The sequence below is a fragment of the Dendropsophus ebraccatus genome, chromosome 13 (genome assembly GCF_027789765.1).
Source record: "Dendropsophus ebraccatus isolate aDenEbr1 chromosome 13, aDenEbr1.pat, whole genome shotgun sequence".
In the NCBI taxonomy this organism is placed as follows: Eukaryota; Metazoa; Chordata; class Amphibia; order Anura; family Hylidae; genus Dendropsophus; species Dendropsophus ebraccatus.
Window position 1 is genome coordinate 1982174 of NC_091466.1, and position 21622 is coordinate 2003795.

The 21622-nt window shown below is 53.1% G+C and overlaps 1 protein-coding gene across 1 annotated transcript in view; it reads right to left on the minus strand.

Moving 5' to 3' along the window:
* Positions 1–2324: 2324 nt before the first annotated feature.
* The window catches only part of HCN3 (hyperpolarization activated cyclic nucleotide gated potassium channel 3), a 45846-nt gene continuing 26548 nt past the window's right edge, over positions 2325–21622 (minus strand). Inside the window, exons 2-8 of the mRNA XM_069950773.1 lie at positions 17871–18300; positions 17535–17696; positions 7320–7538; positions 6347–6493; positions 5657–5897; positions 4976–5140; positions 2325–3891 (exon numbers count right to left, since the gene is read on the minus strand). Coding sequence (XP_069806874.1) covers positions 2789–3891; positions 4976–5140; positions 5657–5897; positions 6347–6493; positions 7320–7538; positions 17535–17696; positions 17871–18300 — 2467 coding nt within the window. The 3' untranslated portion in view covers positions 2325–2788. The remainder of the gene's footprint in view (positions 3892–4975; positions 5141–5656; positions 5898–6346; positions 6494–7319; positions 7539–17534; positions 17697–17870; positions 18301–21622) is intronic.

Consider the following 21622-nt stretch of genomic DNA (forward strand, 5'->3'; position numbering starts at 1 on the left):
GGGGCTATATATATGGGGAGGCACAGCACTGGGGGCTGTATATATGGGGGAGGGACAGCACTGGGGGCTGTATATATATGGGGGAGGCACAGCACTGGGGGCTGTATATATAGGGGAGGGACAGCACTGGGGGCTATATATATGGGGTAGGCACAGCACTGCGGGCTATATATATATATATATATATATATATATATGGGGGATGCACAATACTGGGGGCTGTATATATATGGGGAGGCACAGCACTGGGGGCTATATATATGGGGGAGGCACAGCACTGGGGGCTATATATATGGGGGAGGCACAGCACTGGGAGCTAGATATATGGGGAGGCACAGCACTGGGGGCAATATATATGGGGGAGGCACAGCACTGGGGGTTATATATATGGGGGAGGAACAACACTGGGGGCTATATGGGGGAGGCTCAACACTGGGGACTGCATATATGGGGGAGGCACAACACTTGGGGCTATATATATATATATGGGGGAGGGACAACACTTGGGGCTATATATATGGGGGAGGGAAAACACTGGGGGCTATATATATGGGGAGGGACAACACTGGGGGCTGTATATATGGGGGAGGGACAGCACTGGGGGCTGTATATATATGGGGGAGGCACAGCACTGGGGGCTGTATATATAGGGGAGGGACAGCACTGGGGGCTATATATATGGGGTAGGCACAGCACTGCGGGCTATATATATATATATGGGGGATGCACAATACTGGGGGCTGTATATATATGGGGAGGCACAGCACTGCGGGCTATATATATATATATATGGGGAGGGACAATACTGGGGGCTGCATATATGGGGGAGGCACAACACTGGGGGCTATATATATATATATATATATGGGGAGGCACAACACTTGGGGCTATATATATATATATATATGGGGGAGGGACAACACTTGGGGCTATATATATGGGGGTGGGAAAACACTGGGGGCTATATATATGGGGAGGGACAACACTGGGGGCCATTTGTAAGGGGAACAACACAGGGGGCAATCTATAAGGAGGACGTCACAGAGGAGGCATCTATAAGGGTAACTACACTGCGGGATGTATATAATAGGGCATGCGCAGAGGGGGGGGGGGGGTATTTATTTTAGTGGACTAAACAGAGGGGTCATCTATAAGGGAATACACAGAGGGGGCCATATACTACAGGGCAGGGATAGGGAACCTTGGCTCTCCAGCTGTTTAAAAACTACAACTTTAGCTTTGACTGTCTACACATGATGGGAGTTGTAGTTTTGCAACAGCTGGAGAGCCGAGGTTCCCTACCCCTGGTATAGGGGATGCACAGAGGGGCTCTCTACTATAGTAGATGCACACAGGGCCATCTATGTGGAGGACTGAACAAGGGACTATCTATAAGGAGCCAGGGCTACCCACTAAATGAGGGTGTAAAGGGGACAGTACAGATGTGCAGTGTGTATAGAGATGAGGATGGTGCCAGAGTGAGGAGCCTAATATGTCTGTCTGGCAGATTCTGTGGATTCGTGGCTCGGAGAAGTTCTCATAACGGCCCAGGGCAGATGGAGAAGATAGTGGTGGGGGGGGGGGGGGGGGGGGGCAGGGGAGGCCTATATACATAGTAGGGGGCACAGAGGAGGCCTATATACATAGTAGGGGGCACGGAGGAGGCCTATATACATAGTGGTGGGGGGGGGCAGGGGAGGTCTATATACATAGTGGTGGGGTGGGGCAGGGGAGGTCTATATACATAGTAGGGGGCACAGAGAAGGCCTATATACATAGTGGTGGGGGGGGGCAGGGGCGGTCTATATACATAGTGGGGGGGGGGCGCACAGAGGGGGCATGTGTACTATATGGGTGTGTGTGTCTATATAATATACAGGGGCACAGAGGAGGCCTGTATACTATATTGGGGGTGTCTATATAATATATAGGGGCACAGTAGATGCCTGTATACTATATGGGGGCACAGAGGAGGCCTGTATACTATATTGGGGGTGTCTATATAATATATAGGGGCACAGTAGATGCCTGTATACTATATGGGGGCACAGAGGAGGCCTGTATACTACAAAGGGGGCTATACATACCTTCTATACCTATAAGTGGGGGCTGGTGGGCTTCGTGTGCCAGTCTGGCCCCGCCCCTGGGGGTCTATAGTTTTAAGTCTAATGGACCGATGGTTTGTACATTAATCACTTTTGGGGTTAAATCTTATGGAAATGATTAAAGGTAAGGTTTAGCGTAGGTTTTCCCAGTACAGCCGTTCCTCGTCATGTGACTCTGGATTATGAGACAGGCTAGAAATACTATAAGTTGTGTAGTATGTTTATTACTGTCACACCCAGAGGGGTCAGGAAAATGTTGTGTAACGCGTCACTCGGCCTCCTCCACCTACGACCTCATGGCAGCGGTCTAGCATCAGCCCCGCACCCAGTACATGTGTCTGCATTAACCCAGTCCATGCCTCCCAGCAGAACTCCACCAGACTCGTAGTCCTCCAATGTCCCTGAGGAGAGGCCCCTCACTCCTTAATAATAAAGCTATGTTGTGTCTAAGGCAGGAACCCGACTGCTGACAATGGTTTATGTCGGTGACTTCAGGGTCTGGGACTAATGCCACCATCTCCCTGGCACAGGGTACATGAGCCCCAGCCTACGTATGCTGCCGACGTTCAGGGCTTGGTTGGACACCGTGTTCTGTAATGGTGGCGTGCTCTCATATGGACAGCAGACGGGACCAGAATAGTAGATCATGTTTGGTTCCTGCACAGGTTTTGTGGACAAGGCCTTCACATATTAGATGGGAGTTTCGGTTTCCCAACATCCACGTCAGGGCTGAAGGCCACCGATCCCTTTCGTGATGACGTCTGTCGAGCTGCAGCTGGTGATTGTGGAACTACTGAGCCACTGACTGAAGATCCGGACATGGAAAGAGACCCTGAAGGCACCGGATGAGCATTAGAAGATGATGGAGATGGTTTGGGGAGCAGCAAGGATGCAGACGGGGAGGATTTATTGCTCAGAGCTCCTGGCGAGTCTGATGCCTGTGACGATGCCACACCGTCCTGCTGTTGGCCGCATACCTTGTCCGGCAGCGAAGGCTGGGAAGCTGAAAGAAGACGGACGTCCTGTGACAGTCTCCCTATAGGAAGTCCTTGTATGCTCCGGTATTTGACAAGTTGCTGCGGGGAGCTGGCCGCTTGCTGCATGAGCAGAGAGATATGAGAACCCGTAGCTCTAGACAGACTATAGTGCAGAGTCCTTCCGGAAAGTGGTCCCACTACGTTGTGAGAGCTCGTGGGCCCCGCGGATTGCTGCAAAACAGATGTTGATGCAGAGGTCCCACGTGATCGGGAGAGTTGCACTTGCGAGGCCATGAGTGGTTTTGCAAGGACAGGGTGATCCGTTCTCTGAATTTGGCACAACCGAGCAGGAGGCACTGCCACACCTTGCTTTAGTACACCACACAGAGAAGAAGGGGAAATACCAACTGGTGTCTGCAGGTGAGACTGTGCCCCAGAAGGAGAACTTACAGAGGATGGCCGGGAGACCCCAAGATTGGGCTGGGACCTTCTTGCCTGGCGGCTGGCATACGCAGTCTCAGGTAAAGAAGATTGTGGTAGGAAGACATGAGCTTGAAGGTTCTGCTGATGTGTCAGGGCGATGGCCACATTGGTTGTGGCCGCTGCAGTTTGAAGAGGGGCATGAACCAAGGGCTCCCAGATGAGGGTCCTATTGTGACCAGAATCCCTTACGGTTCCCACAGACTGCAGGTCTTGGATGTTATGGGCCGTATCTTGATCATGCTTAACAATCTGTTGAATCATCTCATTATTCACAGAGCCTGTACTGTTCTCTGCACGTTTACGTAGTAAGATGGAGTTCTTCTTCCCTGAAGGAGAGATGGACACAAGGAAAGGAACATGATGCTAGGGGTAGCTGGGGATGACTCAGGGACTAGGTGCATGGCGAAGATCATGGGGAAGTCGGGATGGAGTGGCCTAGGACAATAGGGAGCAATAAGGGAGAGCGGGAGCTGATGCGTGAAGAAGTGAGGGAAAACAGCAGCTATGTGAACTGGAGCTAAGAAGCTACATGTGGAGGGAGGAACAGTACAAGATTAATACAAACATATCCAAGGAGATAAAGAATAGATGAGTGACAGGTGAGGAGTGTGGCCAGGTGAGGAGTGCAGGCGGACAGGTGAGGAGTGCAGGCGGACAGGTGAGGAGTGCGGGCCGCTAAGGCGAGGCGTGCAGGCGGACAGGTGAGGAGTGTGGCCAGGTGAGGAGTGTAGGTGGACAGGTGAGGATTGCCGGCCGCTAAGGCGAGGAGTGCAGGCAGACAGGTGAGGAGTGTGGCCAGGTGAGGAGTGCAGGCGGACAGGTGAGGAGTGCAGGTGGACAGGTGAGGAGTGTGGCCAGGTGAGGAGTGCAGGCGGACAGGTGAGGAGTGCAGGCGGACAGGTGAGGAGTGCGGGCCGCTAAGGCGAGGAGTGCAGGCGGACAGGTGAGGAGTGTGGCCAGGTGAGGAGTGCAGGCGGACAGGTGAGGAGTGCAGGTGGACAGGTGAGGAGTGTGGCCAGGTGAGGTGTGCAGGCGGACAGGTGAGGAGTGCAGGCGGACAGGTGAGGAGTGTGGCCAGGTGAGGAGTGCAGGCGGACAGGTGAGGAGTGCAGGCGGACAGGTGAGGAGTGCGGGCCGCTAAGGCGAGGAGTGCAGGCGGACAGGTGAGGAGTGTGGCCAGGTGAGGAGTGCAGGCGGACAGGTGAGGAGTGCAGGTGGACAGGTGAGGAGTGTGGCCAGGTGAGGAGTGCAGGCGGACAGGTGAGGAGTGCAGGCGGACAGGTGAGGAGTGCAGGTGGACAGGTGAGGAGTGCGGGCTGCTGAGGGATGACAGCTGATGATGATATACCCAGATACCATGTGCACTACAGTGTGACCAGTGATTGGCACACACTTGCCCTTTGTACCCACCTATCCTGTCCAGCCGGTCCATGGCCACTGTCTCGAATGCTCGTCTCATCATTGGATACTCCTCAAGGACCTCATTGAAGTTGTCCACAGACAGTGAGTAGAGGCGGCAGTAAGTGTCGGCTCGCACACTGGCTGTCCGGCGTCCCCGGGTCAGGAGGCAGATCTCTACGAGGCAAAGCAGCAATGTATAAAGGCCCTATTCCACGGAACGATTATCGTTCGTATTCGGCAGATATCGGCCGCTACGGACGATAATCGTCCCATGGAATAGAGTGCAACGATCAGCCGACATCGTTCATGTCGGCTATTCGTTGCAGTCGCTTGTTTTTCAACATGTTGAAAAACAAGCGACTGATGTAGTAGCGATCTGCTGCCGTCGCTCCATTGAATAGGAGCGTCGGCAGCAGACGCTGCTGTATCCTATGGGCTGCCCGGACGATCAGCGATCACCCAGGCAGCCCCCCCCGCAGCTCTCCGCCGCCCCTCCCGCACTCACCCTCTCGCTGCAGCCGCGCTGAATAGCGGCGGCAGCGAGCGGGGAACGAGGAGCAAACGAGCGCTGAGAGTGCTCGTTTGCTCCTCTAACGATCCGTGTAATAGGCCCATAAGGCAGGAGGCCCCTGACGACCCCTCACATGGAGTCCTGTGCTGTGTACCTGGGGCAGACTCTCACACACTCACCTCCAAAGTAGGATCCATCAGAGAGCTTGGTCTCCTTGCTGCCGCGGGTCAGTATGCTGACCACTCCGTGCTGGATAAAATACATCTTCTTACCCACCGTGCCCTCTCGGATGATGTAGTCGGCAGGCTGGAAGACTTCAAAGCGAAGCTTGGTCAGCATGGCTGTCACAAAGTTGGGGTCAGCATTGGCGAAGAGCGGCATGTTGGCCACCAAGTTCCGGCAATTGAAGTTAACAATTTCCTTAAATAAGTAAACAAAAGGCAGTAAATTACTGGGAGAATGACGGGTGGGGGTGCGAAGGATGGGGGCAGTAGGCCAGACTACTGGGAGGATGATGGGGCAGTAGGCCAGGTTACTGGGATGATAGGGGCAGTTGGCTGGACTACTGGGAGGAGGATGGGGGCAGTTGGCCGGATTATTGGGAGGATGATGGGGGCAGTTGGCCGGATTATTGGGAGGATGATGGGTGGGGGTGCGGAGGATGGGGGCAGTAGGCTGGATTACTGGGAGGAGGATGGGGCAGTAGGCCGGATTACTGGGAGGAGGATGGGGGCAGTAGGCCGGATTACTGGGAGGAGGATGGGGGCAGTAGGCCGGATTACTGGGAGGATGATGGGTGGGGGTGCGGAGGATGGGGGCAGTAGGCTGGATTACTGGGAGGAGGATGGAGGCAGTAGGCCAGCACTTACCTCTCGGAGCGGTTCGCTCAGCTCTCCCAATATGTTCTCCTCATCAAACATTTTGCCCTGGTAGCGATGCTCGTAGTACTCATGAATCCTCTGCCGGGTGTCGGGGGGCAGCTTGTGGAAGGACATGTACTGCTCCACCTGCTTATACTGAGGGACAGAACACGCTGATCACTTGCTGATCATGTCACATATCTGTAGGGATGCACAATGCACCAAAATATCGAGACTCGGGGCTAAAAAAACGGTTCAGTACCAGGATTTCCTGGTATTAAATACTTTGTTAAGCTGGGCAATAGCGCAGTACAGTGCAGAGAACGTGACGGCCGGCAGGCTGGGCGCCGGCCGTGTCCTGTGTGCTCCCCCCCCCCGGCATCTGCTCCATGCTGCCCAGTCCCGGTGTCATCCTTCTACTACTACCCCCGACATACTATACTATGGGTCAGCCTTATACTACTACCCCAGACATACTACTCCAACTACTATAATAAAAACAAAAAACCCCAACACAATTGTCATCATGGGGTGTGTAATTGCCCCTTCCCGATCTGGCCCAGTAGACAGTGTTTGCCCCCAACTCTCAGCCCTGCAACTATGGGAATCAGAATACATCTGAAGAGGAAGCTATATTGTCCCAGTGTAATAGTACGAACCTGAAGACTACAGAACTCCGCTCTATTCATTGGGGCGCACTATATCTGCAATTGGAGGAGGGGGGTATACTCTAAGTATCGAAAGGGGATTGAGCATGGGTCTCCAAACTGCGGCCCCCCAGCTGTAGCAAAACCACAGTTCCCATCATGCCTGGACAGCTAAAGCTTTGGATTTGGTTGTCCAGGCATGATGGGAAATGTAGAACTGCAAGAGCTGGAGGGACGCAATTTGGAGACCCATGGTATTGAGTATCGAAAGTTGGTAATGAACTCAGAATTCTGGTGTGGTGACATCCCTATATATCTGTCACTCTTCTCCTTACCTTCTCTTGGTACTGGCGGCGAGACGAGTCCAGAGACTGGATGAGGGCCGTGGCATGGCCAATAAACATGGCGTAACATGTGGCCCCCACGATCATACTAAGCATGGTGAGCCACACGTCAGTCATCCCCTCCGGCGCCTGCTGCCCGTAGCCGATGCACAGCATGTGACTCATGGCCTTAAAGATGGCGTGCGAGTACTGCTTACCCCAAGACTCGTTCTGGAGAAGAAGAGACAGGAGCAGACAACAAGTCACAACCCCTCCAGGTGCATTGTGGGAACATCATAAATACCAGGACGGTCATACATGTTAAATACATGCTGAGGAATAGTGGGAGTCAAGCTACATGCTAAGGATAAGCATGCCAACATCTCACCACCATCATCCCTAAGTGACAGGAGGAGGGACGAGTGACGGGAGGAGAAGGGACGAGTGACGGGAGGAGGAGGGACGAGTGACGGGAGGAGGAGGGATGAGTGACAGGAGGAGGGACGAGTGACGGAAGGAGGAGGGCCGAGTGACGGGAGGAGGAGGGACGAGTGACGGGAGGAGGAGGGATGAGTGACAGGAGGAGGGATGAGTGACAGGAGGAGGAGGGACAAGTGACGGGAGGAGGAGGGATGAGTGACAGGAGGAGGAGGGATGAGTGACAGGAGGAGGGACAAGCGACTGGAGGAGGAGGGACGAGCGACGGGAGGAGGAGGAGGGACGAGCGACGGGAGGAGGAGGGACGAGTGACAGGAGGAGGGATGAGTGAGGGGAGCAGGAGGGACGAGCGACGGGAGGAGGAGGGATGAGCAACAGGAGGAAGAGGGACGAGCGACTGGAGGAGGAGGGACGAGTGACGGGAGGAGGGACGAGTGACAGGAGCAGGAGGGACGAGCGACTGGAGGAGGAGGGACGAGCGACGGGAGGAGGAGGGACGAGCGACGGGAGGAGGGGACGAGCGACGGGAGGAGGGGACGAGCGACGGGAGGAGGAGGGATGAGTGACGGGAGGAGGGATGAGTGACGGGAGAAGGAGGGACGAGCGACGGGAGGAGGAGGGACGAGTGACGGGAGTAAGAGTGACAGGGGGAGGAGTGACAGAAGGAGGAAGGACGAGTGACGGGAGGAGAAGGGATGATTGACGGGAGGAGGGACGAGTGAGTGGAGGAGGAGGGATGAGTGACAGGAGGAGGAGGGATGAGTGACGGGAGGAGGAGGGACGAGTGCTGGGAGTAAGAGTGACAGGGGGAGGAGTGACAGAAGGAGGAAGAACAAGTGACGGGAGGAGGGATGAGTGACGGGAGGAGAAGGGATGAGTGACAGGAGGAGGGACGAGTGACTGGAGGAGGAGGGACGAGTGACTGGAGGAGGAGGGACGAGTGACAGGAGGAGGAGGGACGAGTGACAGGAGCAGGAGGGATGAGTGACAGGAGGAGGAGGGACGAGTGACGGGAGGAGGAGGGACGAGTGACTGGAGCAGGAGGGATGAGTGACGGGAGGAGGAGGGACGAGTGACGGGAGGAGGAGGGACGAGTGACGGGAGGAGGAGGGACGAGTGACTGGAGGAAGAGGGACGAGTGACGGGAGGAGGAGGGATGAGTGACGGGAGGAGGAGGGACGAGTGACGGGAGGAGGAGGGACGAGTGACGGGAGGAGGAGGGATGAGTGACTGGAGCAGGAGGGATGAGTGACAGGAGGAGGAGGGACGAGTGACGGGAGGAGGAGGGACGAGTGACTGGAGCAGGAGGGACGAGTGACGGGAGGAGGAGGGACGAGTGACGGGAGGAGGAGGGACGAGTGACGGGAGGAGGAGGGACGAGTGACTGGAGGAAGAGGGACGAGTGACGGGAGGAGGAGGGACGAGTGACGGGAGGAGGAGGGACGAGTGACGGGAGGAGGAGGGATGAGTGACAGGAGGAGGGATGAGTGACAGGAGGAGGAGGGACGAGTGACTGGAGGAGGAGGGACGAGTGACAGGAGGAGGGATGAGTGACAGGAGGAGGAGGGACGAGTGACTGGAGGAGGAGGGATGAGTGACAAGTGACGGGAGCAGGAAGGATCAGTGACGGGAGAAGGAGGGACGAGTGATGGGAGGAGGAGGGACAAGTGACTGGAGGAGGAGGGATGAGTGACAAGTGACGGGAGGAGGAAGGACGAGTGACGGGAGGAGGAAGGACAAGTGACGGGAGGAGAAATAAAGCATGTTAGGGGGGACACAAGGAGTGATGGGGGCAGAGGTCACACAAGGAGTGATGGGGGCAGAGGTCATCATTTTTCTGCCATGACCGGATACATAGGGAGCCCTGGTCCTGATGCCCATCATGTTACATGCATTAGGCATGCTATTACTTCCTTGTAACATGCTATCTATTCTAGCTGTTGGTGCTGCTCCATACAATGCATACAGCCATACCGTGGGCATGCTCCTGTACACACTACAGCAGCAGGCTGTCCCCTGGGCATGCAGTGGGCGTGCTCAGGCACACATTACACTTGCAGTGACAGAAGAGATCTCCATACCTACATGACATGTAATAGGAAAAAACCTCAGGGCAGCTGCAAAACGCATCCATTAATTGTCTGCAGGTAACTAGGATCTCATGTGTACATATGTGTCACCTCCTACAGCAGCCCTGGGAGGGGGCAGGACAGAGGTTACACCCCCTGCAGGGGGCATCACAAACCGCACACCTGGGAGTGACAGGAGGAGTAATAAGTGCTCTCTGGTGAGGTATCTATGGTAAGGGGTGGGTGATGTTGGGCATGCTCTGTGGTGATATATGGTAAGGGGTGGGTGATGTTGGGCGTGCTCTGTGGTGATATATGGTAAGGGGTGGGTGAAGTTGTGCGTGCTCTGTGGTGATATATGGTAAGGGGTGGGTGATGTTGGGCGTGCTCTGTGGTGATATATGGTAAGGGGCGGGTGATGTTGGGCGTGCTCTGTGGTGATATATGGTAAGGGGCGGGTGATGTTGGGCGTGCTCTGTGGTGATATATGGTAAGGGGTGGGTGAAGTTGGGCGTGCTCTGTGGTGATATATGGTAAGGGGTGGGTGATGTGCTCTGTGGTGATATATGGTAAGGGGCGGGTGATGTTGGGCGTGCTCTGTGGTGATATATGGTAAGGGGTGGGTGAAGTTGTGCGTGCTCTGTGGTCATATATGGTAAGGGGTGGGTGATGTGCTCTGTGGTGATATATGGTAAGGGGCGGGTGATGTTGGGCGTGCTCTTCGGTGATATATGTTAAGGGGCGGGTGATGTTGGGCGTGCTCTGTGGTCATATATGGTAAGGGGTGGGTGATGTTGGGCGTGCTCTGTGGTGATATATTGTAAGGGGTGGGTGATGTTGTGTGTGCTCTGTGGTGATATATGGTAAGGGGTGGGTGATGTGCTCTGTGGTGATATATGGTAAGGGGCGGGTGATGTTGGGCGTGCTCTGTGGTGATATATGGTAAGGGGTGGGTGAAGTTGTGTGTGCTCTGTGGTGATATATGGTAAGGGGTGGGTGATGTGCTCTGTGGTGATATATGGTAAGGGGCGGGTGATGTTGGGCGTGCTCTGTGGTGATATATGGTAAGGGGTGGGTGAAGTTGTGCGTGCTCTGTGGTCATATATGGTAAGGGGTGGGTGATGTGCTCTGGTGATATATGGTAAGGGGCGGGTGATGTTGGGCGTGCTCTGTGGTCATATATGGTAAGGGGTGGGTGATGTTGGGCGTGCTCTGTGGTGATATATTGTAAGGGGTGGGTGATGTTGGGCGTGCTCTCTGGGGATATATTGTAAGGGGTGGGTGATGTTGGGCGTGCTCTCTGGGGATATATTGTAAGGGGTGGGTGATGTTGGGCGTGCTCTCTGGTGATATATGGTAAGGGGCGGGTGATGTTGGGCGTGCTCTCTGGTGATATATTTGTTGTCACTAAGGAGCCTCAGCTGTAGTGTAATAATGAGTGAGATAATTTCCTCTCTGGGGATGGCGGCTCAGTCACTGAGAGCGCGGAGATCCCATCATCTAATAATAGCGGAATGTGACACAACGCCCGTCAATACGCCCTGAAACACACCCGGATAGAGGGGATTATATAGGGAATAAGAGGAGGAGGAGGAGAATGCCCGAACACATCCGGATATAGGGGATTATATAGGGAATAAGAGGAGGAGGAGGATGCCCCAAACACACCCAGATATAGGGGATTATATAGGGAATAAGAGGAGGAGGAGAATGCCCGAAAACATTCGGATATAGGGGATTACATAGGGAATAAGAGGAGGAGAATGCCCCGAACACACACGGATATAGGGGATTATATAGGGAATAGGAGGAGGAGGAGGATGCCCCGAACATATCCGGATATAGGGGGTTATATAGGGAATAAGAGGAGGAGGAGGATGCCCCGAACACACACGGATATAGGGAATTATATAGGGAATAAGAGGAGGAGGAGGATGCCCCGAACACACACGGATATAGGGGATTATATAGGGAATAAGAGGAGGAGGGTGCCCCGAACATATCCGGATATAGGGGATTATATAGGGAATAGGAGGAGGAGGAGGATGCCCCAAACATATCCGGATATAGGGGATTATATATGGAATAAGAGGAGGAGGAGGATGCCCCAAACATATCCGGATATAGGGGGTTATATAGGGAATAGGAGGAGGAGGATGCCCCGAACACACCCGGATATAGGGGATTATATAGGGAATAAGAGGAGGAGGAGAATGTCCGAACACACCCGGATATAGGGGATTATATAGGGAATAAGAGGAGGAGGAGAATGCCCCGAACACACCCGGATATAGGGGATTATATAGGGAATAAGAGGAGGAGGATGCCCCGAACATATCCGGATATAGGGGAATATATAGGGAATAGAAAGAGGATGCCCCGAACACACACGGATATAGGGGATTATATAGGGAATAAGAGGAGGAGGATGCCCCGAACACACAAGGATATAGGGGATTATATAGGGAATAAGAGGAGGAGGAGAATGCCCGAACACACCCGGATATAGGGGATTATATAGGGAATAAGAGGAGGAGGAGGATGCCCCGAACATATCCGGATATAGGGGAATATATAGGGAATAGGAGGAGGATGCCCCGAACACACACGGATATAGGGGATTATATAGGGAATAAGAGGAGGAGGATGCCCCGAACACACAAGGATATAGGGGATTATATAGGGAATAAGAGGAGGAGGATGCCCCGAACATATCCGGATATAGGGGAATATATAGGGAATAGGAGGAGGAGGATGCCCCAAACACACAAGGATATAGGGGATTATATAGGGAATAAGAGGAGGAGGAGGATGCCCCGAACACACCCGGATATAGGGGATTATATAGGGAATAAGAGGAGGAGGAGGATGCCCCGAACACACCCGGATATAGGGGATTATATAGGGAATAAGAGGAGGAGGATGCCCCGAACATATCCGGATATAGGGGAATATATAGGGAATAGGAGGAGGATGCCCCGAACACACACGGATATAGGGGATTATATAGGGAATAAGAGGAGGAGGATGCCCCGAACACACAAGGATATAGGGGATTATATAGGGAATAAGAGGAGGAGGAGAATGCCCCGAACACACCCGGATATAGGGGATTATATAGGGAATAAGAGGAGGAGGAGAATGCCCGAACACACCCGGATATAGGGGATTATATAGGGAATAGGAGGAGGAGGATGCCCCGAACACACCCGGATATAGGGGATTATATAGGGAATAGGAGGAGGAGGATGCCCCGAACACATCCGGATATAGGGGATTATATAGGGAATAGGAGGAGGAGGAGGATGCCCCGAACACACCCTGATATAGGGGATTATATAGGGAATAAGAGGAGGAGGAGGATGCCCCGAACACACCCTGATATAGGGGATTATATAGGGAATAAGAGGAGGAGGATGCCCTGAACACACCCGGATATAGGGGATTATATAGGGAATAAGAGGAGGAGGAGAATGTCCGAACACACCCGGATATAGGGGATTATATAGGGAATAAGAGGAGGAGGAGAATGTCCGAACACACCCGGATATAGGGGATTATATAGGGAATAGGAGGAGGAGGAGGATGCCCCAAACATAACTGGATATAGGGGATTATATAGGGAATAAGAGGAGGAGGAAGATGCCCCGAACACACCCGGATATAGGGGGTTATATAGGGAATAAGAGGAGGAGGAGAATGTCCGAACACACCCGGATATAGGGGATTATATAGGGAATAGGAGGAGGATGCCCCAAACATAACTGGATATAGGGGATTATATAGGGAATAAGAGGAGGAGGAGAATGTCCGAACACACCCGGATATAGGGGATTATATAGGGAATAAGAGGAGGAGGATGCCCCAAACATATCCGGATATAGGGGATTATATAGGGAATAAGAGGAGGAGAATGCCCCGAACACACCCGGATATAGGGGATTATATAGGGAATAGGAGGAGGAGAATGCCCGAACACACCCGGATATAGGGAATTATATAGGGAATAAGAGGAGGAGGATGCCCCGAACATATCCGGATATAGGGGAATATATAGGGAATAGGAGGAGGATGCCCCGAACAAACACGGATATAGGGGATTATATAGGGAATAAGAGGAGGAGGATGCCCCGAACACACAAGGATATAGGGGATTATATAGGGAATAAGAGGAGGAGGAGAATGCCCCGAACACACCCGGATATAGGGGATTATATAGGGAATAAGAGGAGGAGGAGAATGCCCGAACACACCCGGATATAGGGGATTATATAGGGAATAGGAGGAGGAGGATGCCCCGAACACACCCGGATATAGGGGATTATATAGGGAATAGGAGGAGGAGGATGCCCCGAACACATCCGGATATAGGGGATTATATAGGGAATAGGAGGAGGAGGAGGATGCCCCGAACACACCCTGATATAGGGGATTATATAGGGAATAAGAGGAGGAGGAGGATGCCCCGAACACACCCTGATATAGGGGATTATATAGGGAATAAGAGGAGGAGGCGGATGCCCCGAACACACCCTGATATAGGGGATTATATAGGGAATAAGAGGAGGAGGAGAATGTCCGAACACACCCGGATATAGGGGATTATATAGGGAATAAGAGGAGGAGGATGCCCTGAACACACCCGGATATAGGGGATTATATAGGGAATAAGAGGAGGAGGAGAATGTCCGAACACACCCGGATATAGGGGATTATATAGGGAATAAGAGGAGGAGGATGCCCTGAACACACCCGGATATAGGGGATTATATAGGGAATAAGAGGAGGAGGATGCCCTGAACACACCCGGATATAGGGGATTATATAGGGAATAAGAGGAGGAGGATGCCCCGAACACACCCTGATATAGGGAATTATATAGGGAATAAGAGGAGGAGGATGCCCCGAACATATCCGGATATAGGGGATTATATAGGGAATAGGAGGAGGAGGAGGATGCCCCAAACATAACTGGATATAGGGGATTATATAGGGAATAAGAGGAGGAGGAAGATGCCCCGAACACACCCGGATATAGGGGGTTATATAGGGAATAAGAGGAGGAGGAGAATGTCCGAACACACCCGGATATAGGGGATTATATAGGGAATAGGAGGAGGAGGAGGATGCCCCAAACATATCCGGATATAGGGGATTATATAGGGAATAAGAGGAGGAGGAGAATGTCCAAACACACCCGGATATAGGGGATTATATAGGGAATAAGAGGAGGAGGAGAATGCCCCGAACACATCCGGATATTGGGGATTATATAGGGAATAAGAGGAGGAGGAGAATGCCCGAACACACCCGGATATAGGGGATTATATAGGGAATAAGAGGAGGAGGAGGATGCCCAAACATATCCGGATATAGGGGATTATATAGGGAATAAGAGGAGGAGGCGGATGCCCCGAACACACCCTGATATAGGGGATTATATAGGGAATAAGAGGAGGAGGAGAATGCCCCGAACACATGCGGATATAGGGGATTATATAGGGAAGAGGAGGAGGAGGATGCCCCGAACACATCCGGATATAGGGGATTATATAGGGAATAGGAGGAGGAGGAGGATGCCCCGAACACACCCTGATATAGGGGATTATATAGGGAATAAGAGGAGGAGGAGGATGCCCCGAACACACCCTGATATAGGGGATTATATAGGGAATAAGAGGAGGAGGAGAATGCCCCGAACACACCCGGATATTGGGGATTATATAGGGAATAAGAGGAGGAGGAGAATGCCCCGAACACACCCGGATATAGGGGATTATATAGGGAATAAGAGGAGGAAGATGCCCCGAACACACCCGGATATAGGGGATTATATAGGGAATAGGAGGAGGAGAATGCCCGAACACACCCGGATATAGGGGATTATATAGGGAATAAGAGGAGGAGGAGGATGCCCAAACATATCCGGATATAGGGGATTATATAGGGAATAAGAGGAGGAGGCGGATGCCCCGAACACACCCTGATATAGGGGATTATATAGGGAATAAGAGGAGGAGGAGAATGCCCCGAACACATGCGGATATAGGGGATTATATAGGGAAGAGGAGGAGGAGGATGCCCCGAACACATCCGGATATAGGGGATTATATAGGGAATAGGAGGAGGAGGAGGATGCCCCGAACACACCCTGATATAGGGGATTATATAGGGAATAAGAGGAGGAGGAGGATGCCCCGAACACACCCGGATATAGGGGGTTATATAGGGAATAAGAGGAGGAGGATGCCCTGAACACACCCGGATATAGGGGATTATATAGGGAATAAGAGGAGGAGGAGAATGTCCGAACACATCCGGATATAGGGGATTATATAGGGAATAAGAGGAGGAGGAGGATGCCCCGAACACACCCGGATATAGGGAATTATATAGGGAATAAGAGGAGGAGGAGAATGCCCCTACACACCCGGATATAGGGGATTATATAGGGAATAAGAGGAGGAGGAAGATGCCCCGAACACACCCGGATATAGGGGATTATATAGGGAATAGGAGGAGGAGGATTCCCTTAAACATAACCGGATATAGGGAATTATATAGGGAATAAGAGGAGGAGGAGAATGCCCCTACACACCCGGATATAGGGGATTATATAGGGAATAAGAGGAGGAGGAAGATGCCCCGAACACACCCGGATATAGGGGATTATATAGGGAATAGGAGGAGGAGGATTCCCTTAAACATAACCGGATATAGGGGATTATATAGGGAATAAGAGGAGGATGCCCCGAACACACACGGATATAGGGGATTATATAGGGAATAAGAGGAGGAGGAGGATGCCCCGAACACACCCTGATATAGGGGATTATATAGGGAATAAGAGGAGGAGGAGAATGCCCGAACACACCCGGATATAGGGGATTATATAGGGAATAAGAGGAGGAGGAAGATGCCCCGAACACACCCGGATATAGGGGATTATATAGGGAATAGGAGGAGGAGGATGCCCCAAACATAACCGGATATAGGGAATTATATAGGGAATAAGAGGAGGATGCCCCGAACACACACGGATATAGGGGATTATATAGGGAATAAGAGGAGGAGGATGCCCCGAACACATGCGGATATAGGGGATTATATAGGGAATAAGAGGAGGAGGATGCCCCGAACACACCCAGATATAGGGGATTATATAGGGAATAAGAGGAGGAGGAGAATGCCCGAACACACCCGGATATAGGGGATTATATAGGGAATAGGAGGAGGAGGATGCCCCAAACATCACCGGATATAGGGGATTATATAGGGAATAAAAGGAGGAGGATGCCCGGCACACACCTAGGTAGGGAGCGTTATATAGAGAATAGGAGGAGGATCACACATCAACATAGATGGGATTATACAGGGAATAGGAGAAGGTTACCTATGCCTATGACTGGATAGAGGGGATGGGACTGTCCCTGTGTATTATTTGGATATATTACAGCCTCCTGACAGTCAGCAGCCAGAGATGGGGCAGAGACAGCTGAGAACATTGTGTGTTGTAACAGCTCAGAACGTGCTGCGCCAGGAATGGCGAGAGGTGGGCACTCACCCAAGTAAACGCTCACAACAAGTGTTATAACTAAAGAAAGGGAGTTGGATCCAGATTATTGCTGTTTATGGCTGACTCTATGGCTGGGGGGGGGGAGGCTATTAACTATTAATGTGACAAGTGATTGATAATTGTGAAGAGGCACACGTTACTCACCACCATCTTGTTGATGCTGACCCAGCAATCTTCAGGAAATTCCTGCAGCATCGGAACCAGGAATTGGAGGCAGCCATCCCAATGACACAGCAGCAACATCATCCCAATGAGATTGAAGATGCGGACCACGGCACTGGCCAGGTCGTAGGTCATGTGGAAGATCTGACCAAGAACAGAGAGAGATCTATTTTAGAAGACAATGAGGGTTATTAGGGACTAACCAGGTTGCAACCATTTAGACTGTGCATGTGAATAGCTCCATATCCTGATGGTCCCTACATTGAGGGCACAGTCCTATACTGACACATGCTATACGTATATAGGACACATCCTCACCTCCTCCCATTGATGGATATAACGGATGAGTCGGGAAAGCCGAAGAAGTCGCAGGAGACTGAGAATTTTGGTAAATCTGACAATTCGAAGAGCTCGAGCCGTCTTGTACACTTCTGTGTCTACATTTGTCTCTAGGTCCACAATGAGAAAGATATAATCCACCGGGATGGAGGAAACAAAGTCCACCAGGAACCAGCTCTTCAAATACTTCATTTTAATAGTGTGCGGATCCAAAATGATCTCTGTGTTGTCCTCAACCACAATCCCCGTACGGAAATTCAAGATCAAGTCGGCCAAGAACAAAGTGTCTGAGAGGACATTGAACACGATCCAGGGGGGGGTGTTCTGATCTTTGAAAAACGTGATTCCCACAGGGAGAATGATCAAGTTTGCAACCATAAGGAGGAGCATTATGAGATCCCAGTAAAACCTGGAGTAAGGGGAGAAGGTGGAGAAAAGATGAGGACCGAGGTGGAGGAACGGCCAAGAAAATGTGAATCCACAGGACACACAGACAGCGGGGGCCACATGAGAAGATACAGACAGCGGGGGGCCACATGAGAAGATACAGACAGCGGGGGCCACATGAGAAGATACAGACAGCGGGGGCCACATGAGAAGATACAGGACGCACAGACAGGGGGGGCCACATGAGAAGATACAGGACGCACAGACAGCGGGGGCCACATGAGAAGATACAGGACGCACAGACAGGGGGGGCCACATGAGAAGATACAGACAGCGGGGGCCACATGAGAAGATACAGACAGCGGGGGCCACATGAGAAGATACAGACAGCGGGGGCCACATGGGAAGATACAGACAGCGGGGGGCCACATGAGAAGATACAGGACGCACAGACAGCGGGGCCACATGAGAAGATACAGGACGCACAGACAGGGGGGGCCACATGAGAAGATACAGACAGCGGGGCCACATGAGAAGATACAGGACGCACAGACAGCGGGGGCCACATGAGAAGATACAGGACGCACAGACAGCGGGGGCCACATGAGAAGATACAGGACGCACAGACAGCGGGGGGCCACATGAGAAGATACAGACAGCGGGGGGCCACATGGGAAGATACAGACAGCGGGGGGCCACATGAGAAGATACAGACAGCGGGGGGCCACATGAGAAGATACAGACAGCGGGGGCCACATGAGAAGATACAGGACGCACAGACAGCGGGGCCACATGAGAAGATACAGGACGCACAGACAGCGGGGGCCACATGAGAAGATACAGGACGCACAGACAGCGGGGGGCCACATGAGAAGATACAGACAGCAGGGGCCACATGGGAAGATACAGACAGCGGGGGGCCACATGAGAAGATACAGACAGCGGGGGCCACATGGGAAGATACAGGACGCACAGACAGCGGGGGCCACATGAGAAGATACAGGACGCACAGACGGGGGGGCCACATGAGAAGATACAGGACGCACAGACAGGGGGGGCCACATGAGAAGATACAGGACGCACAGACAGCGGGGGCCACATGAGAAGATACAGACAGCGGGGGCCACATGAGAAGATACAGACAGCGGGGCCACATGAGAAGATACAGGACGCACAGACAGCGGGGCCACATGAGAAGATACAGGACGCACAGAAAGCGGGGGCCACATGAGAAGATACAGGACGCACAGACAGCGGGGGGCCACATGAGAAGATACAGACAGCAGGGGCCACATGGGAAGATACAGACAGCGGGGGGCCACATGAGAAGATACAGACAGCGGGGGCCACATGGGAAGATACAGGACGCACAGACAGCGGAGGCCACATGAGAAGATACAGGACGCACAGACGGGGGGGGCCACATGAGAAGATACAGGACGCACAGACAGCGGGGGCCACATGAGAAGATACAGACAGCGGGGGCCACATGAGAAGATACAGACAGCGGGGGCCACATGGGAAGATACAGACAGCGGGGGGCCACATGAGAAGATACAGGACGCACAGACAGCGGGGGCCACATGAGAAGATACAGGACGCACAGACAGGGGGGGCCACATGAGAAGATACAGACAGCGGGGGCCACATGGGAAGATACAGGACGCACAGACAGCGGAGGCCACATGAGAAGATACAGGACGCACAGACAGGGGGGCCACATGAGAAGATACAGGACGCACAGACAGCGGGGGCCACATGAGAAGATACAGACAGCGGGGGCCACATGAGAAGATACAGACAGCGGGGGCCACATGGGAAGATACAGACAGCGGGGGGCCACATGAGAAGATACAGGACGCACAGACAGCGGGGGCCACATGAGAAGATACAGGACGCACAGACAGGGGGGGCCACATGAGAAGATACAGACAGCGGGGGCCACATGAGAAGATACAGGACGCACAGACAGGGGGGGCCACATGAGAAGATACAGACAGCGGGGGCCACATGGGAAGATACAGACAGCGGGGGGCCACATGAGAAGATACAGACAGCGGGGGGCCACATGAGAAGATACAGACAGCGGGGGCCACATGGGAAGATACAGACAGCGGGGGGCCACATGAGAAGATACAGGACGCACAGACAGCGGGGGCCACATGAGAAGATACAGGACGCACAGACAGGGGGGGCCACATGAGAAGATACAGGACGCACAGACAGCGGGGGCCACATGAGAAGATACAGACAGCGGGGGCCACATGAGAAGATACAGACAGCGGGGGGCCACATGAGAAGATACAGACAGCGGGGGGCCACATGAGAAGATACAGGACGCACAGACAGCGGGGCCACATGAGAAGATACAGGACGCACAGACAGGGGGGGCCACATGAGAAGATACAGACAGCGGGGGCCACATGGGAAGATACAGACAGCGGGGGGCCACATGAGAAGATACAGACAGCGGGGGCCACATGGGAAGATACAGACAGCGGGGGGCCACATGAGAAGATACAGACAGCGGGGGCCACATGGGAAGATACAGACAGCGGGGGCCACATGAGAAGATACAGGACGCACAGACAGCGGGGGCCACATGAGAAGATACAGGACGCACAGACAGGGGGGGCCACATGAGAAGATACAGGACGCACAGACAGCGGGGGCCACATGAGAAGATACAGACAGCGGGGGCCACATGAGAAGATACAGACAGCGGGGGCCACATGAGAAGATACAGACAGCGGGGGCCACATGAGAAGATACAGACAGCGGGGGGCCACATGAGAAGATACAGGACGCACAGACAGCGGGGCCACATGAGAAGATACAGACAGCGGGGGGGCCACATGAGAAGATACAGGACGCACAGACAGCGGGGGGCCACATGAGAAGATACAGACAGCGGGGCCACATGAGAAGATACAGGACGCACAGACAGCGGGGGGCCACATGAGAAGATACAGACAGCGGGGGGGCCACATGAGAAGATACAGGACGCACAGACAGGGGGGGCCACATGAGAAGATACAGACAGCGGGGGCCACATGAGAAGATACAGACAGCGGGGGCCACATGAGAAGATACAGACAGCGGGGGGCACATGAGAAGATACAGGACGCACAGACAGCGGGGTCACATGAGAAGATACAGGACGCACAGACAGCGGGGGCCACATGAGAAGATACAGGACGCACAGACAGCGGGGGGCCACATGAGAAGATACAGGACGCACAGACAGGGGGGGCCACATGAGAAGATACAGGACGCACAGACAGCGGGGGGCCACATGAGAAGATACAGGACGCACAGACAGCGGGGGCCACATGAGAAGATAC